The sequence below is a fragment of the Patella vulgata genome, chromosome 3, assembly GCF_932274485.2.
Source record: "Patella vulgata chromosome 3, xgPatVulg1.2, whole genome shotgun sequence".
In the NCBI taxonomy this organism is placed as follows: domain Eukaryota; kingdom Metazoa; phylum Mollusca; class Gastropoda; family Patellidae; genus Patella; species Patella vulgata.
In genome coordinates this window covers 35259970-35278821 of record NC_065881.2, presented here as the reverse complement: position 1 = coordinate 35278821, position 18852 = coordinate 35259970, and the positions used below count along the sequence as shown (strand labels likewise).

Below are 18852 nucleotides of genomic sequence, written 5' to 3'. Positions count from 1 at the left end.
GAAATCACTGGCCCGCTCTCCCCACCTAACGAAAGACAGATGGTGCTACAGTCGTTCGGTGGGACGTGCACGTGTATACATTGGCGTGCACGTAAAAGATCCCTTGTCAGTTGGAATTCGATGTATGGCGTATGTCCGCCTTCATTGGCCCAGTCGGAGAAGAACAGTAGGACGTTAAACCCCATTTCATTTCATTGCCTTCTGAATCAACGTAGGAATTAAATTGTAATAGTCTGAAGGGTCGAAATTGTTCGGTCCGACCAATTATAGAAACGAAACCGGTTCAACTTACCGAATCTTTATTACAAGGATAACGGAACAAACTAAGATTTCCCTGGGTATCACTGACAGCTACCAGTGTTTTGGTTGGGTTAACGGAAACATTATTAACGGCCACCTCTTGTACTTGTTTTGAACACCATATTCCTACAATTTAATACATACATTTGTAAACTTGATATAATAAATATTCTTCTTGTTTATATATATATTATATCAATGTGTCATATATACTTACAATATAACAATAATTGCAATAAAATATAGATATTTAAAAATAACCGCAACACCGTTTTCAATTACCGCCACTTCTAACGTATTTTCAATACTAATGAATTAATTTCGAACTTTATTTCTATTTTAGTACATCTACTAACTTTTATATCACTTTAGGTTCAGGTGGATAGATGTTAAATTTCTATTTCAAAATGTTACCAATTTTTGATGGTGTCGTTGATAATGAAATATCCGGTTCGGTTTAAATATGAAGTAAGATTTAACAATCAGGGATCAGTTGTTCAAAACCCAATTATTTTCACGATCCGTTAAACTCTAACGGGTGCTCACATGTCGTGTGTTAACGGTCCGTTAAATTTCTGTTGCTGGAAAGTCAACTATCGGACTCATTAAAGCTCTGTACACACTGTCAACATTTTCGGTAACATGTTGAGCAACATATTGACCAGGTGCGATGTTGTTGAACAAGTTGATAGTGTGTACAGTTCGGAAACATTCGGCAACATGTTGTCCAAATGTTGCCGAAATAAATACAAGATCAATTTTGTTGCCGAGATGTTAATGATGCCGAGAATTATCCAATCAGAAATGTATCGAAACCTATAACTACCATTCATAATTTCTACTTTTCGCCTCTTCAAAACACGAAAGTCGAAATGTGGAAAAGTAGAAGTTACGACAAAATGTGATGCGACAACACGCTATACAAGCCAAAATCAACTCGGAAACAGGAAATTAAGAAATAACACACAGCGATAATAGCGCCCCTCGTTTTTTCCTAATTTCTTATTTTCGACTTGTATTTTGGCTTGTATACCGTCTTGTCGACTTTCGACTTAGTCATATTTTTGTATTTATTGATGTCAGTAAGAAGGCGCCAACACGCTATACAAGCCAAAATCAATTCGAAAATAGGAAATTAAGAAATAACACACCGCGATAATAGCGCCCCTCGTTTTTTCCTAATTTCTTATTTTCGACTTGTATTTTGGCTTGTATACCGTCTTGTCGACTTTCGACTTAGTCATATTTTTGTATTTATTGATGTCAGTAAGAAGGCGCCAACACGCATACCAAGCCAAAATGCAACTCGAAATTAGGAAATTAACACACTGCGCTATTAGCGACCTATGATCTGTCGTACTGTCGACTTTTCGACTTTCACCTCGGAAGTTGTTGTAGTCTCAATTTGGCAGGTCGCATTTAAATACATGCAATTTGCGTTAACAAAATAGTCTGTATGATAAAATCTAGTATTGAATGCGATATTAGCGACCTATGATTTTGGCTTGCTGTCGTGCTGTCGACTTTTCGCCTCGGAAGTTGATGTAGTCTCTACTTTCAAGGTCACATTAGAATACGCGCATTGATAATTGAATTTCATTTAGGCCTACTGTGGTTTCATACCGCATATAAAATATACATGTTTTCCCGATTGTATATTATTATTTTATTTCAAATTATATTATCACCATGGGTAAGAAATGTAAGAACGAGTCGAATAGTGACTTTTCAGTACCGCCGCCAAAATTCTCAAATGATTGTAAGCATGTCTTACAAATAAAATTGAAATTTCTATGAGGATTCAGATTCTTGATCATTGCGGTACCTGCAATTAAGAATAGGCCAATTGTACATGCAAAACGTTAAAAAGGGAAATCCTTGGATGAGACTGGCGTGTAGAGGCTGACTATAAATATATATTGTTCAGTAGATGTTGAAATAACTCAAGACAACAAAAATAAATTCTGATCTTAGTGGATCACCTCAAAACTGAGCTAATGTATTAATGAGAGAGGGGGGGGGGGGTAACGTCCACTCGACACAAACTAAGAATTATTCATTGACTAACATGGTGTAATTTTGTTTTAAAAATTGGCGATGAGAGAGAGAGAAAGAGAAATTAAATGAAATTTGGGTTTAACGTCCTACTGTTCTGCTCCGAACTGGGCTAATGAAGACGGCATACGCCATACAGAGTGCTATAAGGGAAATTTTGTCCGGACAGCGGCAATACGGCCTACTCTTATATCGAATCCAAACTGTCAAGAGATCTTTTACGTGCACGCCAATGTGTACACGGGACCTAGTTTTGTTGTACCATCCGAACAACTAGACAGTTGTCCTTGTCAGCCCCCCACCTCCCGTCCTGCATCACTGACAAGGGGGAACCCGCCGGAAAATATGGATGAACTTTCTCGGCCAATGAAGGGATCGAACACCCGACCTCCGGGCTGGCTTAACATCCACTCGTTGCAAACTAAATCATTGCAGTAATTCGTTTTCACGAAGGGGTCTTTAGCAGTGGATAGAACCTGGGGTATCCGGAGAAAACCCACAAGGTTGGACAAGCGACCCTACTCACTTGTCATGTTTAAGCGGGGAATCGAAACCACGCCACCTGAATCAATGTCAGACCTTGCGACTTCACGCGCACGTGTTAAACCACTAGACCACCCAATCCCCACGTAAGACGGATTTAGTAACTTGTTGTATATTGTATATACCGGTACGGGAAATTTGTTTTATAATAGGCCTATATAATAAATTAAATTGTTGTATCAGAATTTTTGGCAAATAAAATATCCCAGTTGGCGGAAAAAAATATGAACATTTTTTTATATAAAAATTATTATCCATTTTGACGGAAAAGAATGAAATACAGTGTGAGCCCTGGTTGCACGTATTCAAATGCGACCTGAAAAATTGAGACTACAACAACTTCCGAGGCTAAAGTCGAAAAGTCGACAGTACGACAGATCATAGGTCGCTAATAGCGCAGTGTGTTAATTTCCTAATTTCCTATTTTCGAGTTGCATTTTGGCTTGGCATGCGTGTTGGCGCCTTCTTACTGACATTAATAAATACAAAAATATGACTAAGTCGAAAGTCGACAAGACGGTATACAAGCCAAAATGCAAGTCGAAAATAAGAAATTAGGAAAAAACGAGGGGCGCTATTATCGCGTTGTGTTATTTCTTAATTTCCTATTTTCGAGTTGATTTTGGCTTGTATAGCGTGTTGGCGCCTTCTTACTGACATCAATAAATACAAAAATATGACTAAGTCGATAAGACGGTATACAAGCCAAAATGCAAGTCGAAAATAAGAAATTAGGAAAAATACGAGGGGCGCTATTATCGCTGTGTGTTATTTCTTAATTTCCTATTTTCGACTTGCATTTTGGCTTGTATACCGTCTTGTCGCCTCACATTTTGTCGTAACTTCTACTTTTCGACTTTTCGACTTTCGCGTTCTGCAGAGGCGAAAAGTAGAAATTATGAATGGTAGTTATAGACTTCCATAGAAATGGGCCATAAATCACATTTCTACCTGGAGTCAAAAGTGGTGTAGACAAAATGGCAGATACCAGCAAGGAATGGTTGTTAAGTTTCCCAACATGTTGTTGAACTGTTGCCGTGTGCATTCAGGGCAAAATTTTTGTTGCCCAGGTGTGTTGCTGAGATGTTTCCAAAAATGTTACCGAAAATGTTGGCAGTGTGTTTAAAGTTAATCCATGAGAAGACTGTTTGGTCAATGGCTGAATTTAAAATTTTTAAATTCAATGTAAATGTATTACAACTTCGAATTCACAGAAGTTGTATTAACAAGAAACTGAAGAAGGTGGCATAACTGTGCAGTCTGTTCACAAAACGTGATTAAAGACAATAGATAACTGTAGCATTTCCTACAGGAAACACTATAAACAAATCTATAGAATACTATAGTATTTTCCTATACCGATTAGCATACATCTGTAAAAAAAATTATATGATTTGCACTACAGAAACTGTACAGGCCCCCAAATTCTGTTGAATACTATAGAATGTTCTATCGAATTCTCTAGAAAACTACACTGGTAATCTATAGGACGTTTTGCTAAGGGTATACTTCGACTGACAGCCGATTAATGCAATCCTAAAACCTATAACGTAGCCCAACTCCTTCGTTAAATATAACGACAAGTTAAAAATTGTTAAACTTAACGGGGCTTTCAGCAACATACTTACAGATAACATCGTTAAAGATAACGATCCGTTAACTCTTTGTTAACGAGTCGTTATGAATTAACGGAGCTTTGAGAAGCCGGCCCCAGGACAATTTCCCACATATTTTATGTAGTCCCTATCTAACCACAGGATATCAATAGCAGATAACACAAGATAATTTCCAGGAATTCCCAGGAACAGTTTTAATCTTACCAATAAGATTATAGTCCAAAGTACACTGTTGTGATTTCCATGCTACGTCACTAACATCTTTATAGTCTACCTTCTCACATGTAGAAGTATTCCCTAAAAACAACAATACATACAAAGAAAGGTTGTCAGATAATAAACACACGACCACCGGCAGCTAAGTCGTCTATTCTGTTGTCACTATTTCAAGTATCAAAATTCCAACGCGCGCTCTTTTATATCATATGTTTTGCTATCTATGCAAATCATGGGATATAGGGTAGGAGTCGGATAAGCAAAACAGTAGGACGTTAAACCCCATTTCATTTCATTTCGGTAATAGTCGGGTCTTCTCTACTCAACATTGTGGGTTTTCTTCGGGTAATCCGGTTTCCACGTACTTTGCGTATCATTGAAATAAAAATATACCATAAATCATATGGTTTGTGTTGTATATTTTGGTATTATGACATTCGACCCATGGAAAAAAGAACCCCGTATTGATATATATATATATATATATATATATATATATAGCAAAAACCAATGACGAAACACGGAACACACAAAACAATGACAATAATAACCCGAATGTGCGCAACCAAGCTGGGAGAAAAAAGCATTAAGAGGGCACAAAGAAGCAATGGCAATTAAAATCAGAATGCACACAGTCAAACTAGGAGAAAATTGACAAGCGTGCCCAATAACAACCAGCGGTATAACAACGGAGGACCAAACAAACCTCTCAAGCCCGGAGGCAGTTTTTTCAGAGAGGCCAATCACAACCAGACCGACCACTATCCCAGCCCCAGCCACCACCGCCCCAATACAAGAAAAAGGGTAAGCGTCACTCAAGGAACGTCCACACAATATCCAATTCCCTGAACCAGTACACCCATAAATCATAAATGTATCATCCGTAGTTCTAAAGCATTACGAGATAAACATACTACAGAAAGGACTAAAGTTCACACGTACGCCTAAAGATAATATACAGGAATTAGAGTGTGATATCAACGCCTTCTGTAGGAAATTACGACTAATAAGGAATTTTTCGGTGATAGGGATATTGCGCCGGAGGATATTGTGAGGAACAAAAGTCACTTTAACCCCAGGAGGGTTAAGGACGTGACGCTGGACAATTTCATCGACTATTTAACCAAGTTGTCACTCCCTATAAACCGCAACGCAAAATCAAATGTGTCGAAGGAGGAAAAGTGCGCTATGAATTCTTTAAAATCTAACGATACGATCGTTATTAAAGAAAGCGATAAAGGGGGTACCTTTGTTATCATGGGTGTGGAATATTATGAGAAAAACGTCCTTAAAATACTTGAAGACAAACGGGTGTATACAACCATAGATTCGAACCATGATAAAAGAACAATGGGATTAATAAATGGCTTAACGAAATGACGAACAAAGAACAGGCTTATCTCCGAAAATTCGAGTACAAAACAAGTCAGTTTTATGGTCTTCATAAATCCATGATGATCAAGGAGTCTATTAAACATCAAAATGCCGAATTCATCCGTGTTTTCCAGCCAGACGACCCCCCTTTCAGACCAATGCTGCCCTACTAATAGAAATGAAATGAAATGGGGTTTAACGTCCTACTGTTCTGCTCCTATGCTGGACTAATGAAGACGGGCATACACCATACAGTGTGCTATGAGGGAAATTTTGCCCGGGCAGCGGCACTATCGCCTACTCTTATATCGAATTCCGACTGCCAGGGGATCTTTTACGTGCATTCCAATATATACACGGAAAATCTGGATGAACTTTCTCGGCCAATGCAGGGATCGAACACCCGATCTCCAGGCTAGCGAGCCAGCGTCTTACCCATGTGATCCCCGCCTTGTTACTGGCAACGGTAGTAAATATAGTCTACATTATAAAATCATTTGTTTTGTTTGTAAACGTTTACATTTGCCATGTTGTTATTTATCGTCATTTGTACACACATGCTGTCCTAAACGGATGGGGGGGGGGGGGTTGGATGGCTGAATGGTTAGCGTGCGCGCGCTGTATCATAAAGTCTGTCATTGAGTCGACTGGCGTGGTTTCGAATCCCCGGTTGTACGTGGCAAGGAGTAGGGTCGCCTGTCCAACCTCGTGGCTTTTCTCCGGGTCCTCCGGTTTCCTCCCACTGCTAAAGACCCCTACGCGGAAGCGAATTATGTAAATAAAATTAAACCATATGTTAGTCCCGAAATGACCTAGTTTGTGTCGAGTGGACGTTAAACCCCATTTCTCTCTCTCTCTCTCCCTAAACGGATGTTTCATATTACCACTGGCTCTCACAAATACAATGTCTTATTTTACTATGTTTCCCTACATCATACATTCGAACTACTCAGAGACGACACGGAACCATTTATCATAACAATGTGACAGAGGATGATTAAAGAAAACACGTGCTGTGTAAATAATGTAAATATATGGCCCCATTTAGTGTAGCGTAGTTATATTTTGATTGCTAAACCTTTTCAAATCTTATTGATATCTTACTTAAGCCGTACGTGCCAAAATGTAAAATCTGTTATTCGGGATGACATAGATTTTGTTAACAGATTGCCCCAAAATCTAAACGATGGCGACGTTTTCGTAACTATGGATGTTTGTAATATGTATGGCAACATTTCCCATGACCTATGCCTTCAAGCCATAGAATATTGGTTGGATAAACATCCTGAATGCAGTCATGAGAGAATTTTAAACAACTTCATCCTCAAAGCTATACGAATCATACTGACTAACAACACTTTTACATTTGGCGAAACAAATTACAAACAGGTTCTTGGTATAGCGATGGGTACCAAGGTGGCACGACAATTAAGTAATTGAACAATGGGATTTCTTGAGGAAAAATTATACTCAATTGTAGAAATAGAACATGGCGTGGATTACAGATTATATTTAAAAAATCCGTTGAAGCGATTCCTAGACGATATATTCGGTATTTGGAATGAACGAACTGGCAACGTTGCCGATTTGCAACAAATAATGAATAATTTAGATCTGAATATCAAATTCACAATTGAAACGAACGATCTGCAAATCGCATTCTTGGACGTTATAGTGAAACGAAGGGGAGAACACCTTATAACGGATATGTATTCTAAAGAAACAGGGGCCATACTATATACCGGAAAACAACCGGAAAACACCGGAAAACAACCGGAAAACACCATTTTATACTGAATACCGGAAAACACCGGAAAAACACTAAATACCAGAAGACATCCTAAATACCGGAAAACACCCTAAATAGGTAACCCGGAGCCTGGTCCTCTGTGTGCGGTTTTGGACCAAGTGAGCGCCGATGAAGAAAGGTCAAGGTCATTACAATGTTCGTTTTACAAATAGCCCCCCCCCCCCCCCAAAAAAAAATAAATAAAAAAAATTCCGATTTTTTTTTCTCCAAAATTTTGTTGATGCCTATTATGTTTTGAATGTTTTAAAAGACGCAATCAGTCTACCTCCATCATTGACCATATTTTATTTTGTATTTTAATTTTAGTTTTCAGTAAATTTCAGTAGATTTCAGTGTTTCAGTATTTCAGTAGATTAAACACAGCCATCTGAGGGCCCCGTTATATGCCGGTTGTGCCGGTCTCCTGATTCTTACTAGTAACGCTGGCATCAGGGTTGTACGAATTAGTGGAAGGCACGATTAGGCCAACTCCTCCCTAGGTAACAAAAAATCGCATCATAAAACAGCAAGTATCATCAACAGCGAGTTAATAAATCTCTGAATAGTTCGAGTTGAAGTTCCAGGTTTAACCGCTATGTGCCCTAATCACCAAACGAAATGGATGCCACGCAATTCTCGGACAGGCTGTAATCTGAAAAGTGTCTATCCTTTCCAAGAGCTATCCATCTCGTTGGAAGGGCTAAAAATCTACTTGTTTCTGAGCTTACTTTCATTCCAGGGTCAAATATAATCACTTGAACCATAATAATATTCAACATATTCCATCATATTCCGAGGGCCGCACACAGGATTTTTTTCTGGATTACTTTTCGAGCTTTTTTCCCCAACTCGTTGACCAGTTTTCCTTGAGAAAACCCCAACTTTCGCCCAATTGTCCATGAGAAAACTACATATTCTATCTTACTGCATTGACGGGAAGTGGTAAGCTGGACGTCTGTGAAAAGGGTTGATCGATAAATTTTCAAGGAAGCAATTGTTGTTTTTGTTTGTGAAATAGAGGACTCTAGCCGATGAGGCTACTTTCCCCCCGAGAACCTCAGGCAACCAATTTGTTTTATGTACTACTATCGTAATAAAACATTACTATGTTAACTACTTCCTGGTGGCTGAAGACTTACACCGAATGCGTATTCGGAAAAAAAATATCCCCGAGAAAATGTTTTTTCCGACAATCGATATTCGAGATGTCTTCTGTTGCACAAATTATGCTGCACTGTGTAAGAACTTGCATCCTTTGATCTGAAGATTGTAGATGGAAAAGTATCATTTTCACTATTTCAAAGTAAACCTGCATTTTCGTATATCATCCCGTAATTTGTGATTAATGACAATGACTGTGGAAATAATATGGGTTGAGGAACGGAAGATCTATATTCGTCACGTGACTGGACAATTCCACCCCCGTCCCACCCTGATGATGCACCCTCCCGGAGCCGCGCGGTGCGGCGCGCTCTCTAAAAAAATCTCGGGCACAGTTTACTCTTCTAACTTTACTTTTAGTGTCAACGACAATATGAATTGCGACACAAAAAATCTCATATATGTCTTGACTTTGCAATTGGTGTCAACATTTCTACATCGGGGAGACGGGCACACATCTACGGGATAGAGTACGCAAGTAGAATTCCAAATTTCCCCGTTTTTATAAAAAGAAAGCCAATGACATCACGAAAGGGAAATTAATGGAAAACCATTTTATTAAAAAATACGTTCCTGGACTTAATAGTCAATAAGTAACAATTGGCCATTAACTCCATTAATTATTAAATATCTTCCACTTATTGTTTCTAAATTGTACCTATATTAACACACGTGTGTACATGTTTCCTATTAGTTACCGGTATACTATGTAACCATAGACAATGGTAACCATAGCCAATTAAAACCACAGTGTTACTATGTAAATATGTATAAATACACTATACTGTTCATCGTTATACAATGACGTTATTTATGAATAGTCCCAAGGCGGACGAAAAGTACTTTAAAATGTTAAAATGTTATTAAACCAGTGTTGAAATCAGTGTGAAAACCATGTGTGATCAGCTTTGAACTGTGACATTACCCATAAATGCAAAAAGTAACTCACGTCATGTCAGAATAAACAAGCCAACGGTGAGGCTGATGTCCCCCGCCGAAATCCTCAAATGAATAGATGACACGTATTAATTAATCGCACATCTATTTTTTTTCAAAAGTATCGAGCATTCAAACTGATTATCAACTATACATTAAGTTTCACCTCTCTCTATCAGATAGAATCAAAGTTATCTTGTCCCAAAGCATCGACCAAGGAAATTGCTTATCTCTGCTTAGCTTTAGCTCGATATGTTAACCATTGAACTCAGTCAAGACGAACATCTACACCAAGTTTAAACATTCTACCTGAATTAGAAGCAGAGTTGTTATGTTCCAAAGTCTGGCCAATCAAATCAGTGTGAAAACCATGTGTGATCAGCTTTGAACTATGACATTACCCATAAATGCAAAAAGTAACTCACGTAATGTCAGAATAAACAAGCTAACGGTGAGGCTGATGTCCCCCGCCGAAATCCTCAAATGAATAGATGACACGTATTAATTAATCGCACATCTATTTTTGTCAAAAGTATCGAGCATTCAAACTGATTATCAACTATACATTAAGTTTCATGACTCTCTATCAGATAGAATCAAAGTTATCTTGTCCCAAAGCATCGACCAAGGAAATTGCTTATCTCTGCTTAGCTTTAGCTCGATATGTTAACCATTGAACTCAGTCAAGACGAACATCTACATCAAGTTTAAGCATTCTACCTGAATTAGAAGCAGAGTTGTTATGTTCCAAAGTCTGGACCAATCAAAATGCTCATTGCTCCTTAGCCTAAGCAGACAATTCTCATCATCGAACTTAGTCAAGGTATTGATGTAATGAAACTATACACCAAGTTTCATCACTCTCACTTAATTAGAACTAAAGTTATCGTGTCCCAAGTCAGAAAATGCTCATCTTCTCACTCTTTCAAGGCATTGACCTCATAAACATCAACACCAAGTTTGAACATTCTAGCTCAATTAGAAGGAGAGTTATTGTGTTCCAAAGTCTTGGCCAATCAAATCGCTTATCGCTCTGCGTACCCTGAGAAGAAAATGCTCAATATCGAACTTAGTCAAGGTATTGATGTAATGAAACTATACACCAAGTTTCATCACTCTCACTTAATTGGAACTAAAGTTATCGTGTCCCAAAGCATCAACCAATAAAATTGCTTATCTCTACTTACTCTAAGCAGAAAATACTCATCTTCATACTCCATCAAGGCATTGGCCTAATAAACACCTACACAAAGTTTAAACATTTTAGCTCAATTAGAAGGAGAGTTATTGTGTTCAAAAGTCTCGGCCAATCAAATTGCTTATCGCTCTGCTTACCCTGAGCAGAAAATGCTCATTATCGAACTTAGTCATGGTATTGATGTAATGAAACTATACACCAAGGTTCATCAAGTTATCGTGTCCCAAAGCATCAACCAATCAAATTGCTTATATCTGCTTACCCTAAGCAGAAATTTCTCATCTTCCAACTCCATCAAGGCATTGACCTAATAAACACCTACACCAAGTTTGAACATTTTAGGTCAATTAGAAGGAGAGGTATTGTGTCCCAAAAAGTGTGACGGACGGACGGACAGACAGACAGACAGACAGATTTTAATAGTCCCCTGCTTTCTTCGAAAGGCGGGGGTAATAATAGTCCCCTGCTTTCTTCGAAAGGCGGGGGACAACAATATACCGCTGCTTTAACATGTTGGTGTATAAAAATGTTTTATGTCATGTGATATGGGAACTTAAAGAGGTTATCTTCACATTATATATTCTATAGATAGATAACCAAGCATGGGGCGTCATATCGATAATCTGACTATATCATGACGTCACTAAGCGGAAAATATCGGGGCAGGTGGGTTTTTTTTTCTGTTAGCCCAGATAGGGGTATAATTTAAACTTACAATACATTTGTTCTGGATAAGAAGAACTAGACCGTAAAAAGTAAACATCACCAATTTTCTCAGCAGCCCAATCAACGGCAGTAATATAACCTTTATGACCCTGAAAATATACACAGATTTTTACAATAACAATATTATAGAATAATGACGATACATTCATATTACAGGTGTATATAGACACCCGATTAGATTTTATTACATACTTCGAGAAGGTATTTGTTGAGTAATAAAACCTTCTAGTAGTTTATCGAGGGCTAGTCGTCCTTACCGCACGGTACAAATATTATCACCACTAGAAGCAACAAATTCCAGAACAAGCCAGAACTCATACCAAAATGGCCGCTTTATACAAATGAGTATTAAGGGGAATACTAACCCGGACCCTAACCCTAACCCTTTTAAGAGAAGTAAAAACTAAATTAGACCCAAGTTCAGTCTTTTAAAAAGGGTTAGGGTTCGGGTTAGTTATCCCAAAATTCTCATTTATATAAAGCGGCCATTTTGGACTCCGGAAGCACCTGAACCTCGATAAACTACTAGAAGGTTTTATTTGTACCGTGCGGTAAGGACGGCCAGCCCTCGATAAACTACTAGAAGGTTTTATTACTCAACAAATACCTTCTCGAAGTATGTAATAAAATCTAATCGGGTGATATAGAGGTGTATATTGTAATTAAAATATATGAAAATATGCTCACCCAACATTTCCCAACACATTGCCATGATTGTGTTCCATCTTCTTTTTCCATGCAGGCAAAAATTGTTATAGACTTTTCAAATCCTCCAACAGCTACACAATTGTGATCTGAAAAATATTGGTATTATATAAAACTATAACAGAACCGAAGTCGGGGCCACTGCAATTCGAGGGAAAATACATTTTTTTTTATTATACACGACAATTCCGGCATACTGGTTCGACAGGTATTTTTTTTGGCGACAATTAATCTTCATTCGATCACGTACTAGTCGGTTTAGTACTTTTATAGGAATCGAACATTTTATACGAAGATTTATATCTTTGAAAATGGCAGCCTTGTCCAAAATAAATGAACAGTTTTGGTTCGAACGACAAGGTTACAATCGAACTGATGATATTCCATTCAATCGAGTTTTAAATAATTTGAAAAAAAAATTTACTCGGTAAGTTTAGGTGTAGCGAATAAATAACCCATATTGTATTGTTTGTGAATATAAATGACTGTACACAGGGAAAAGAATAGAAACATTTACTGATAGAAAGGTAAATAATTAAATAAAGTATGTGTTTATTGGAAACATTATATAATAAAGCAGTAATTACCAGGGGAGAAGGCGATACAATCCAATCTATCTTTAGCTATTTTACGATGTAATAATTCAGTAACAGTAAATGTTTCTGAATTAATCTCCATTATCATTAAACTGAAAATAACATCATCGATTAGTGATTTTACAATCTAGTCGTATTTCTTGTTGGCTTAGAATGTGCAATACAGATAATGTGAGGCTGAGGTGGCTGTATTGTGCAAAAAAAATGCCCACAGCAACTCATGCTTATTTTGATAAGAATAAATTTTATGGTGGCGACTGAGTCCGAGTATATAGATACAGATATAGTAATACTACTTACTATCCTTCCATTGTTCCCAGGCATAATAATTTACCATTAGTACTACAATCAGCACATAGAAATGTAGAACCCTGTAAATGAAATTAAATGCAATGGTGTTTAACGGAAGACGGAATAGAACCCTGTAAATACAGTAACATGTAATGTTACACAATAAATCTTACTTTACATATTACGTATCCATCTGATGTTATCATTGTCTTATTTTAAATATAATAAAATGTAAATTGAATGAAGTGGAATGGGTAGGATTTAACGTCTCGTCAACACAATACATAATACTTTGAGACTAACATAATATGGTCACTTCTATGGTTAGGTGTGCAACGCAAGGGTAAGAGTTTTTCTCAGTATGTGTCATAATTAACCTTCATAACAAGTTTCCAGGCAGGTTCGTGTGTAAACGCATTAAATTTACAAATGATTCCATCAGTGCCAGTTGTCAGGAAATTAGCTCCCATGAACGAACGCTGTATTTCACAGAGACCTCTTAAATCGTCAAAGTGACCCTGAAAGAGTAGAAAAGGACAATAAATATTTTAGAGCTATTCAGTGCGTTTTGACAGTGTACTATGATTATTGTCCTTTAAAGGGTATTTACTGAACGCAATATACAATACAAATAACTTAAAATTGTCTATATTACAAAGATTCAAATGTGGTACCATTCGGAATAATTATCAGTTCATATCAATTACTTGTTAGAACCGGAATTTTTTACAATGGTAAGTTTATCAATAATATAAATAAATGGCAAATGATTGAGAAGAAGTCAATCGTGTATTATAAAGTAATAAAGTTCTGTAGTGATATTTAGATAAAACCGTATTTTTATTGATTTTCTATTATTAATATTATTTCCAAAGTATTTATTTTACCTGTGTTATTGGAAGAGGATCGAGTTCAGAATTCTCTAAGGGAGATCCATTTATAGAGATTGTAGATGCCAACATTGAATTCATTGTCGTTCCAATCAATAGCGTTTTATCAATAATTTGAATCATTCTAATACCACCTTCAGTTTTTGCAACCTATAATAAACATATAAATCAGACACTAATTTGGGCGGTGTTTTTATACAGAGAAATGAAAAACATCGTTATGTAAAGTATCCAAGCTTTTTGAGAAAAACATGGCAGCAAATGTTTAATCACACTCATTTACAATTTATTAAGACACCGCCTTACATAACATGATATTGAAGTTTAAATACAGTTATAACTTGATTATAACTTTCAACAACAAATTTGTTACTATATAGCAATGCATCACGTCTCAAAGCTATTATATTTTCACTGATCGCACTCATTCTGTCATATTGTAATAGCCATGTGGCTATTTATATCTATTTATATTTATACCGTAGGCCTAGTAAATAACATCTACTCTACATAAAGCCTGTGTTGTGTTGTTGTTCTATTTTTAGATTGTTGACCTCTTTCTATAAACGTCAGACCGGGTACGTTCATGTGAGGGAATCACAAACCTTTTTTTTTGTGATTACTTTGAATGAAACAAAAGTGCCCTGTGTTATCATGTCCATACAACTAGTAGATCTAACCATCGTGCCGTGGGTGTAGAGTGTAGCGCCGACGCTAATGTGTTGGACGGAATAGGCCTAGTACAAAGTTTCATTGACTGGAGTGGTAGGACCAACCCGAGTGACATCTTTTCTTTTAACCTTACCGTTGGAACAAGTATGATAATCGAATCAGCGTGTAACCATTAAAGATTATAACACCTTACCCGAATTTAGCCTCCGTCTAGTGATCGCCACCCATTTATAGGAGTTCAAGAATTACTTCATAATGCCCGTGTTTCATACTCGCTAACGAGCGGCCATGTTCGATTAGTTGTAGACTATGGTAGACCAGAAACCTGTTGTTTGATCATAATAGTCACTTGCTTCGGTCCTGCCACTCGCACTTTGTCCTAGTCCTATTTATGACGAACATGGAAATAAACATCGCAACTACTAATGGGGGAGGTACTTGATTGTCCCGGACATAAAATGACATTTGAAGATGCAGCGTTGATAGCCTAGTACTATGAAGCACGACAACGATACATGGAGCGGGGAGATGACGTCTAGATTACCACGCCGTGTTGACGGGGGTTTTGCTGATAAATAAACTCTTAGTTCGGACTATTAAGCATGTTTTCATGGCCATACTGACTAATTTTGTGTACATTATTCCTGTAGGACTAAACTCCAAATAATCTGCTGTGCCCAAATGTTATCCCTCCTCTTTATAATTGTAATTGAATATTTCAAGCGTAGCATACACCTTGAAAGGTTGCATCGGCGATGGCAACAGATTAGCAACGGGTTGCGAACGGTTGCATTGGGTGGGATGGCTATAATTAATTAATTACGAGGGCCCATTGCTGAATATTGGCCCTGAATGATAAATAATATGTTTTTAGGCAGTTATAAACCAAACTGCCTTTCGAAATATTGCTTTTGTTTTATTAAATTGTACATTTGTAATTATGAAAGTAGATCCTTTCTAGGCATGGGTTGCATGGGGTTGAAAGAGGCCGCGGGAATACCGTAATGTCATTGGTCGTGATACTTTGGCAAAGTCTATATAAAGCGGTGAACTCGTTAGAAATGGCATTCTGTCGTTGACGCTCTTAGGGTAAGCACCGTAAGAGTACATAACTCTCCCCCACTGCTCTTATATTTATTTGTGTCGTTTCATGCAATTTTTAACTTAGTAAAAATTATCGTATTCCTTTCAACTTCCCCCCCCCCCCACCAACTAAAAAATAGACGATTAAGATTATTTGTAAAGCCTCAATGCCATTTCGTCAACTAACGGGCGCCGTACAACGGGAAAATAATTAAGGTTAAACGTCGTTCCTTAAATATATAAAAGCCGAATTATTCCCCGGTAGAAGTCGAGGAAGGGTCTAAATCACCCAACGATTATTGTATTATTGCTGTAAATATAGAATAACGTTCGTAAAGATAATAAATCCATTATTATTATTATTTATTTCCTCTTACAGTTTTTATTTAAAGTCAAAGCCAACTCAAAGTCATACCGAGGGCGGCTACAAATTGGTGGCTGGAGTGGGATATTTATCCAAAGGAACAGAAAAGAACCATAATTATTTTCTAAGGATGGCCACTCCATTTTCTCCTGATCCGGAAATATCTTTTAAAGACCGAGCGATATTTGAGGAAGGCCAAGGTGATATGTCCATGGAACAATCTATCATTGATGAAACACACAAAGAAAGCATTGAACCGTGTATCAGTGTGTTGCAACTAAGACTACCAACGCATGCCGGAACGCATACCACACGTATTACGATAACTATCAAACCCGACTTTTATGATGGAACAGCAGACTGGGATGAGTACTATTCACATTTCGAAAGCTGTGCCCAGCTAGGCGGATGGCCAGCCGAACAACAGCTGTTAGTACTTGCCACCAGTCTAAGAGGTAATGCGAGAAGCTTCTATATGGGCCTTGGGCCTTCAGAAAGGCAACCCTTTTCATCGCTGCTTAAGCACATGAACCAACGCTTCGGGAGTAACCGGCAACAGAGCCTCTGGTTGTCCCGTTTATAAACCAGACAAAGACGACCGCAATAGTCAATTGCCAATTTTGCCGAGACAGATGACCAAAAGAGCATACGCAGGATTGGATAATAAAGCTCAAGAGGCAATCGCCCTGAACCAATTATATAAAGCAGTTCCAGCCGAGCTTAAATTTCATTGCATGGAATATGAGAGGCCAAACAACTGTTGAGATGTATATTGATAATGCTTCCTACCTACACCCAGTAGTCGTAGCTCGTATAATGCCGGAGGGTATATTGGGACAAGATTTCCTGTTAAAACACGTTAGTAACATCGACTACAAACACTTACGATTGTATTCGGCTGTAGGACCGCCTATACAATTTTGGGTAGCCGGTGAGGCGGGGGGCATATGCCGAGTAGAGATTCGATCGACAACGGTGATACCTGGCAACTGTGTTTCCTTAGTTGAGACGAAAATAAGCCAAAATGGAAAACTACCCGAGGGATTCTTTGTTCCGGGGTCTATAATAGATACCGATCGTGCAGTTCAGAGGATAACCATTTTCAATTATGGTGAAGATGATATTACTCTCCATTCCAATATGAAAGTAGCGACGTTGGAATCTGTGTATATCGAACCAGAGACCACTACAGGAAGGTGTGCTGGAGCAGTCGTCGTAGATGTAGCTACATCAACCGCAGTCTCTTCGCAGTTACCACCACATGTTACAGATCTGTGGGAGAAAAGTTCAACACACCTAACTGCGGGCGAAGGAGAACAGTTTGCGCGGTTGCTCGTAAAGTACCAGAATGTCTTTGCAACTTCATCTGCTGACCTTGGGAGAACGAAAAGGGTGGCACATAAGATAAATACGGGAGTAATGTGTCCGATCAAGCAACCCCCACGTTCGGAAAAAGAGAAGTCGAAAAAGAGGAAATAAAGAAGATGATGGATAGAGGTATTATCGAACCTTCAAAGAGTGCCTGGGCGTCCCCCGTCGTTCTGGTGAGAAAAAAGGGTGGGGGCATGCGGTTCTGTGTAGACTATCGCCGACTTAATGACATCACGGTGAAAGACGCGTATCCTCTACCACGAACAGATGATTGTCTAGATGCTTTGGCTTTGGCTAACAGCAACTTTCCAACGACTGATAGAAGATATTTTATGTGGACTTCGATGGGTTGAATGTCTACTGTTTATGGACGATATAATCGTTGGAACCTTAACGACCCAAGAATCTCTCGAAGGGCTAGAACACGTATTCCAAAGACTCTTGGAAAATGACCTAAAACTGCGTCCGTCCAAATGTCTTTTCTTTCAAAAAAAAGCCCGATTCTTGGGCACATCGTTTCGGACGTCGGGGTGGAGACGGATCCAGAGAAAATAGAGACAATTCGTGATTGGCCAATACCCAAGAATGTTAAACAGGTTAGGAGCTTCTTTGGGTTGTGCTCCTACTACAGGAAATTTGTGTTGGGATTTGCCGATATAGCGCGACCTCTTCACAAGCTAGTTGAAAAAGGTAAGAAATACGAATGGACAACTGATGCCTTTGTACCGATGCCTTTGGTAAATTAAAAGTAGCTCTCATTTCGTCACCAATTCTCTCGTACCCAATACCAGGACAGAAAGTTATCCTCGATACTGATGCCAGTGATAAGGCTGTCGGATCTGTTCTCTCACAAGAGCATAACGGGGTGGAGAAAGTCGTAGCGTACATGAGTAAGTCCATGAACCGTCATGACAGAAATTACTGCATAACCCGAAAAGAAATATTGGCCGTGATAACAGCATTAAA

The 18852-nt window shown here is 38.3% G+C and overlaps 1 protein-coding gene across 3 annotated transcripts in view; it reads right to left on the bottom strand.

Moving 5' to 3' along the window:
* LOC126816703 (echinoderm microtubule-associated protein-like 2) overlaps window positions 1–18852 on the bottom strand; it is an 89318-nt gene that overhangs the window by 3652 nt on the left and 66814 nt on the right. For all 3 annotated transcript variants that reach the window (XM_050543445.2, XM_050543444.2, XM_050543446.2), the window contains 8 exons: window positions 14394–14546; window positions 13884–14024; window positions 13516–13586; window positions 13207–13307; window positions 12602–12708; window positions 11904–12003; window positions 4719–4811; window positions 293–426 (listed from right to left, as the gene is read on the bottom strand). In XM_050543445.2, coding sequence (XP_050399402.1) covers window positions 293–426; window positions 4719–4811; window positions 11904–12003; window positions 12602–12708; window positions 13207–13307; window positions 13516–13586; window positions 13884–14024; window positions 14394–14546 — 900 coding nt within the window. The remainder of the gene's footprint in view (window positions 1–292; window positions 427–4718; window positions 4812–11903; window positions 12004–12601; window positions 12709–13206; window positions 13308–13515; window positions 13587–13883; window positions 14025–14393; window positions 14547–18852) is intronic.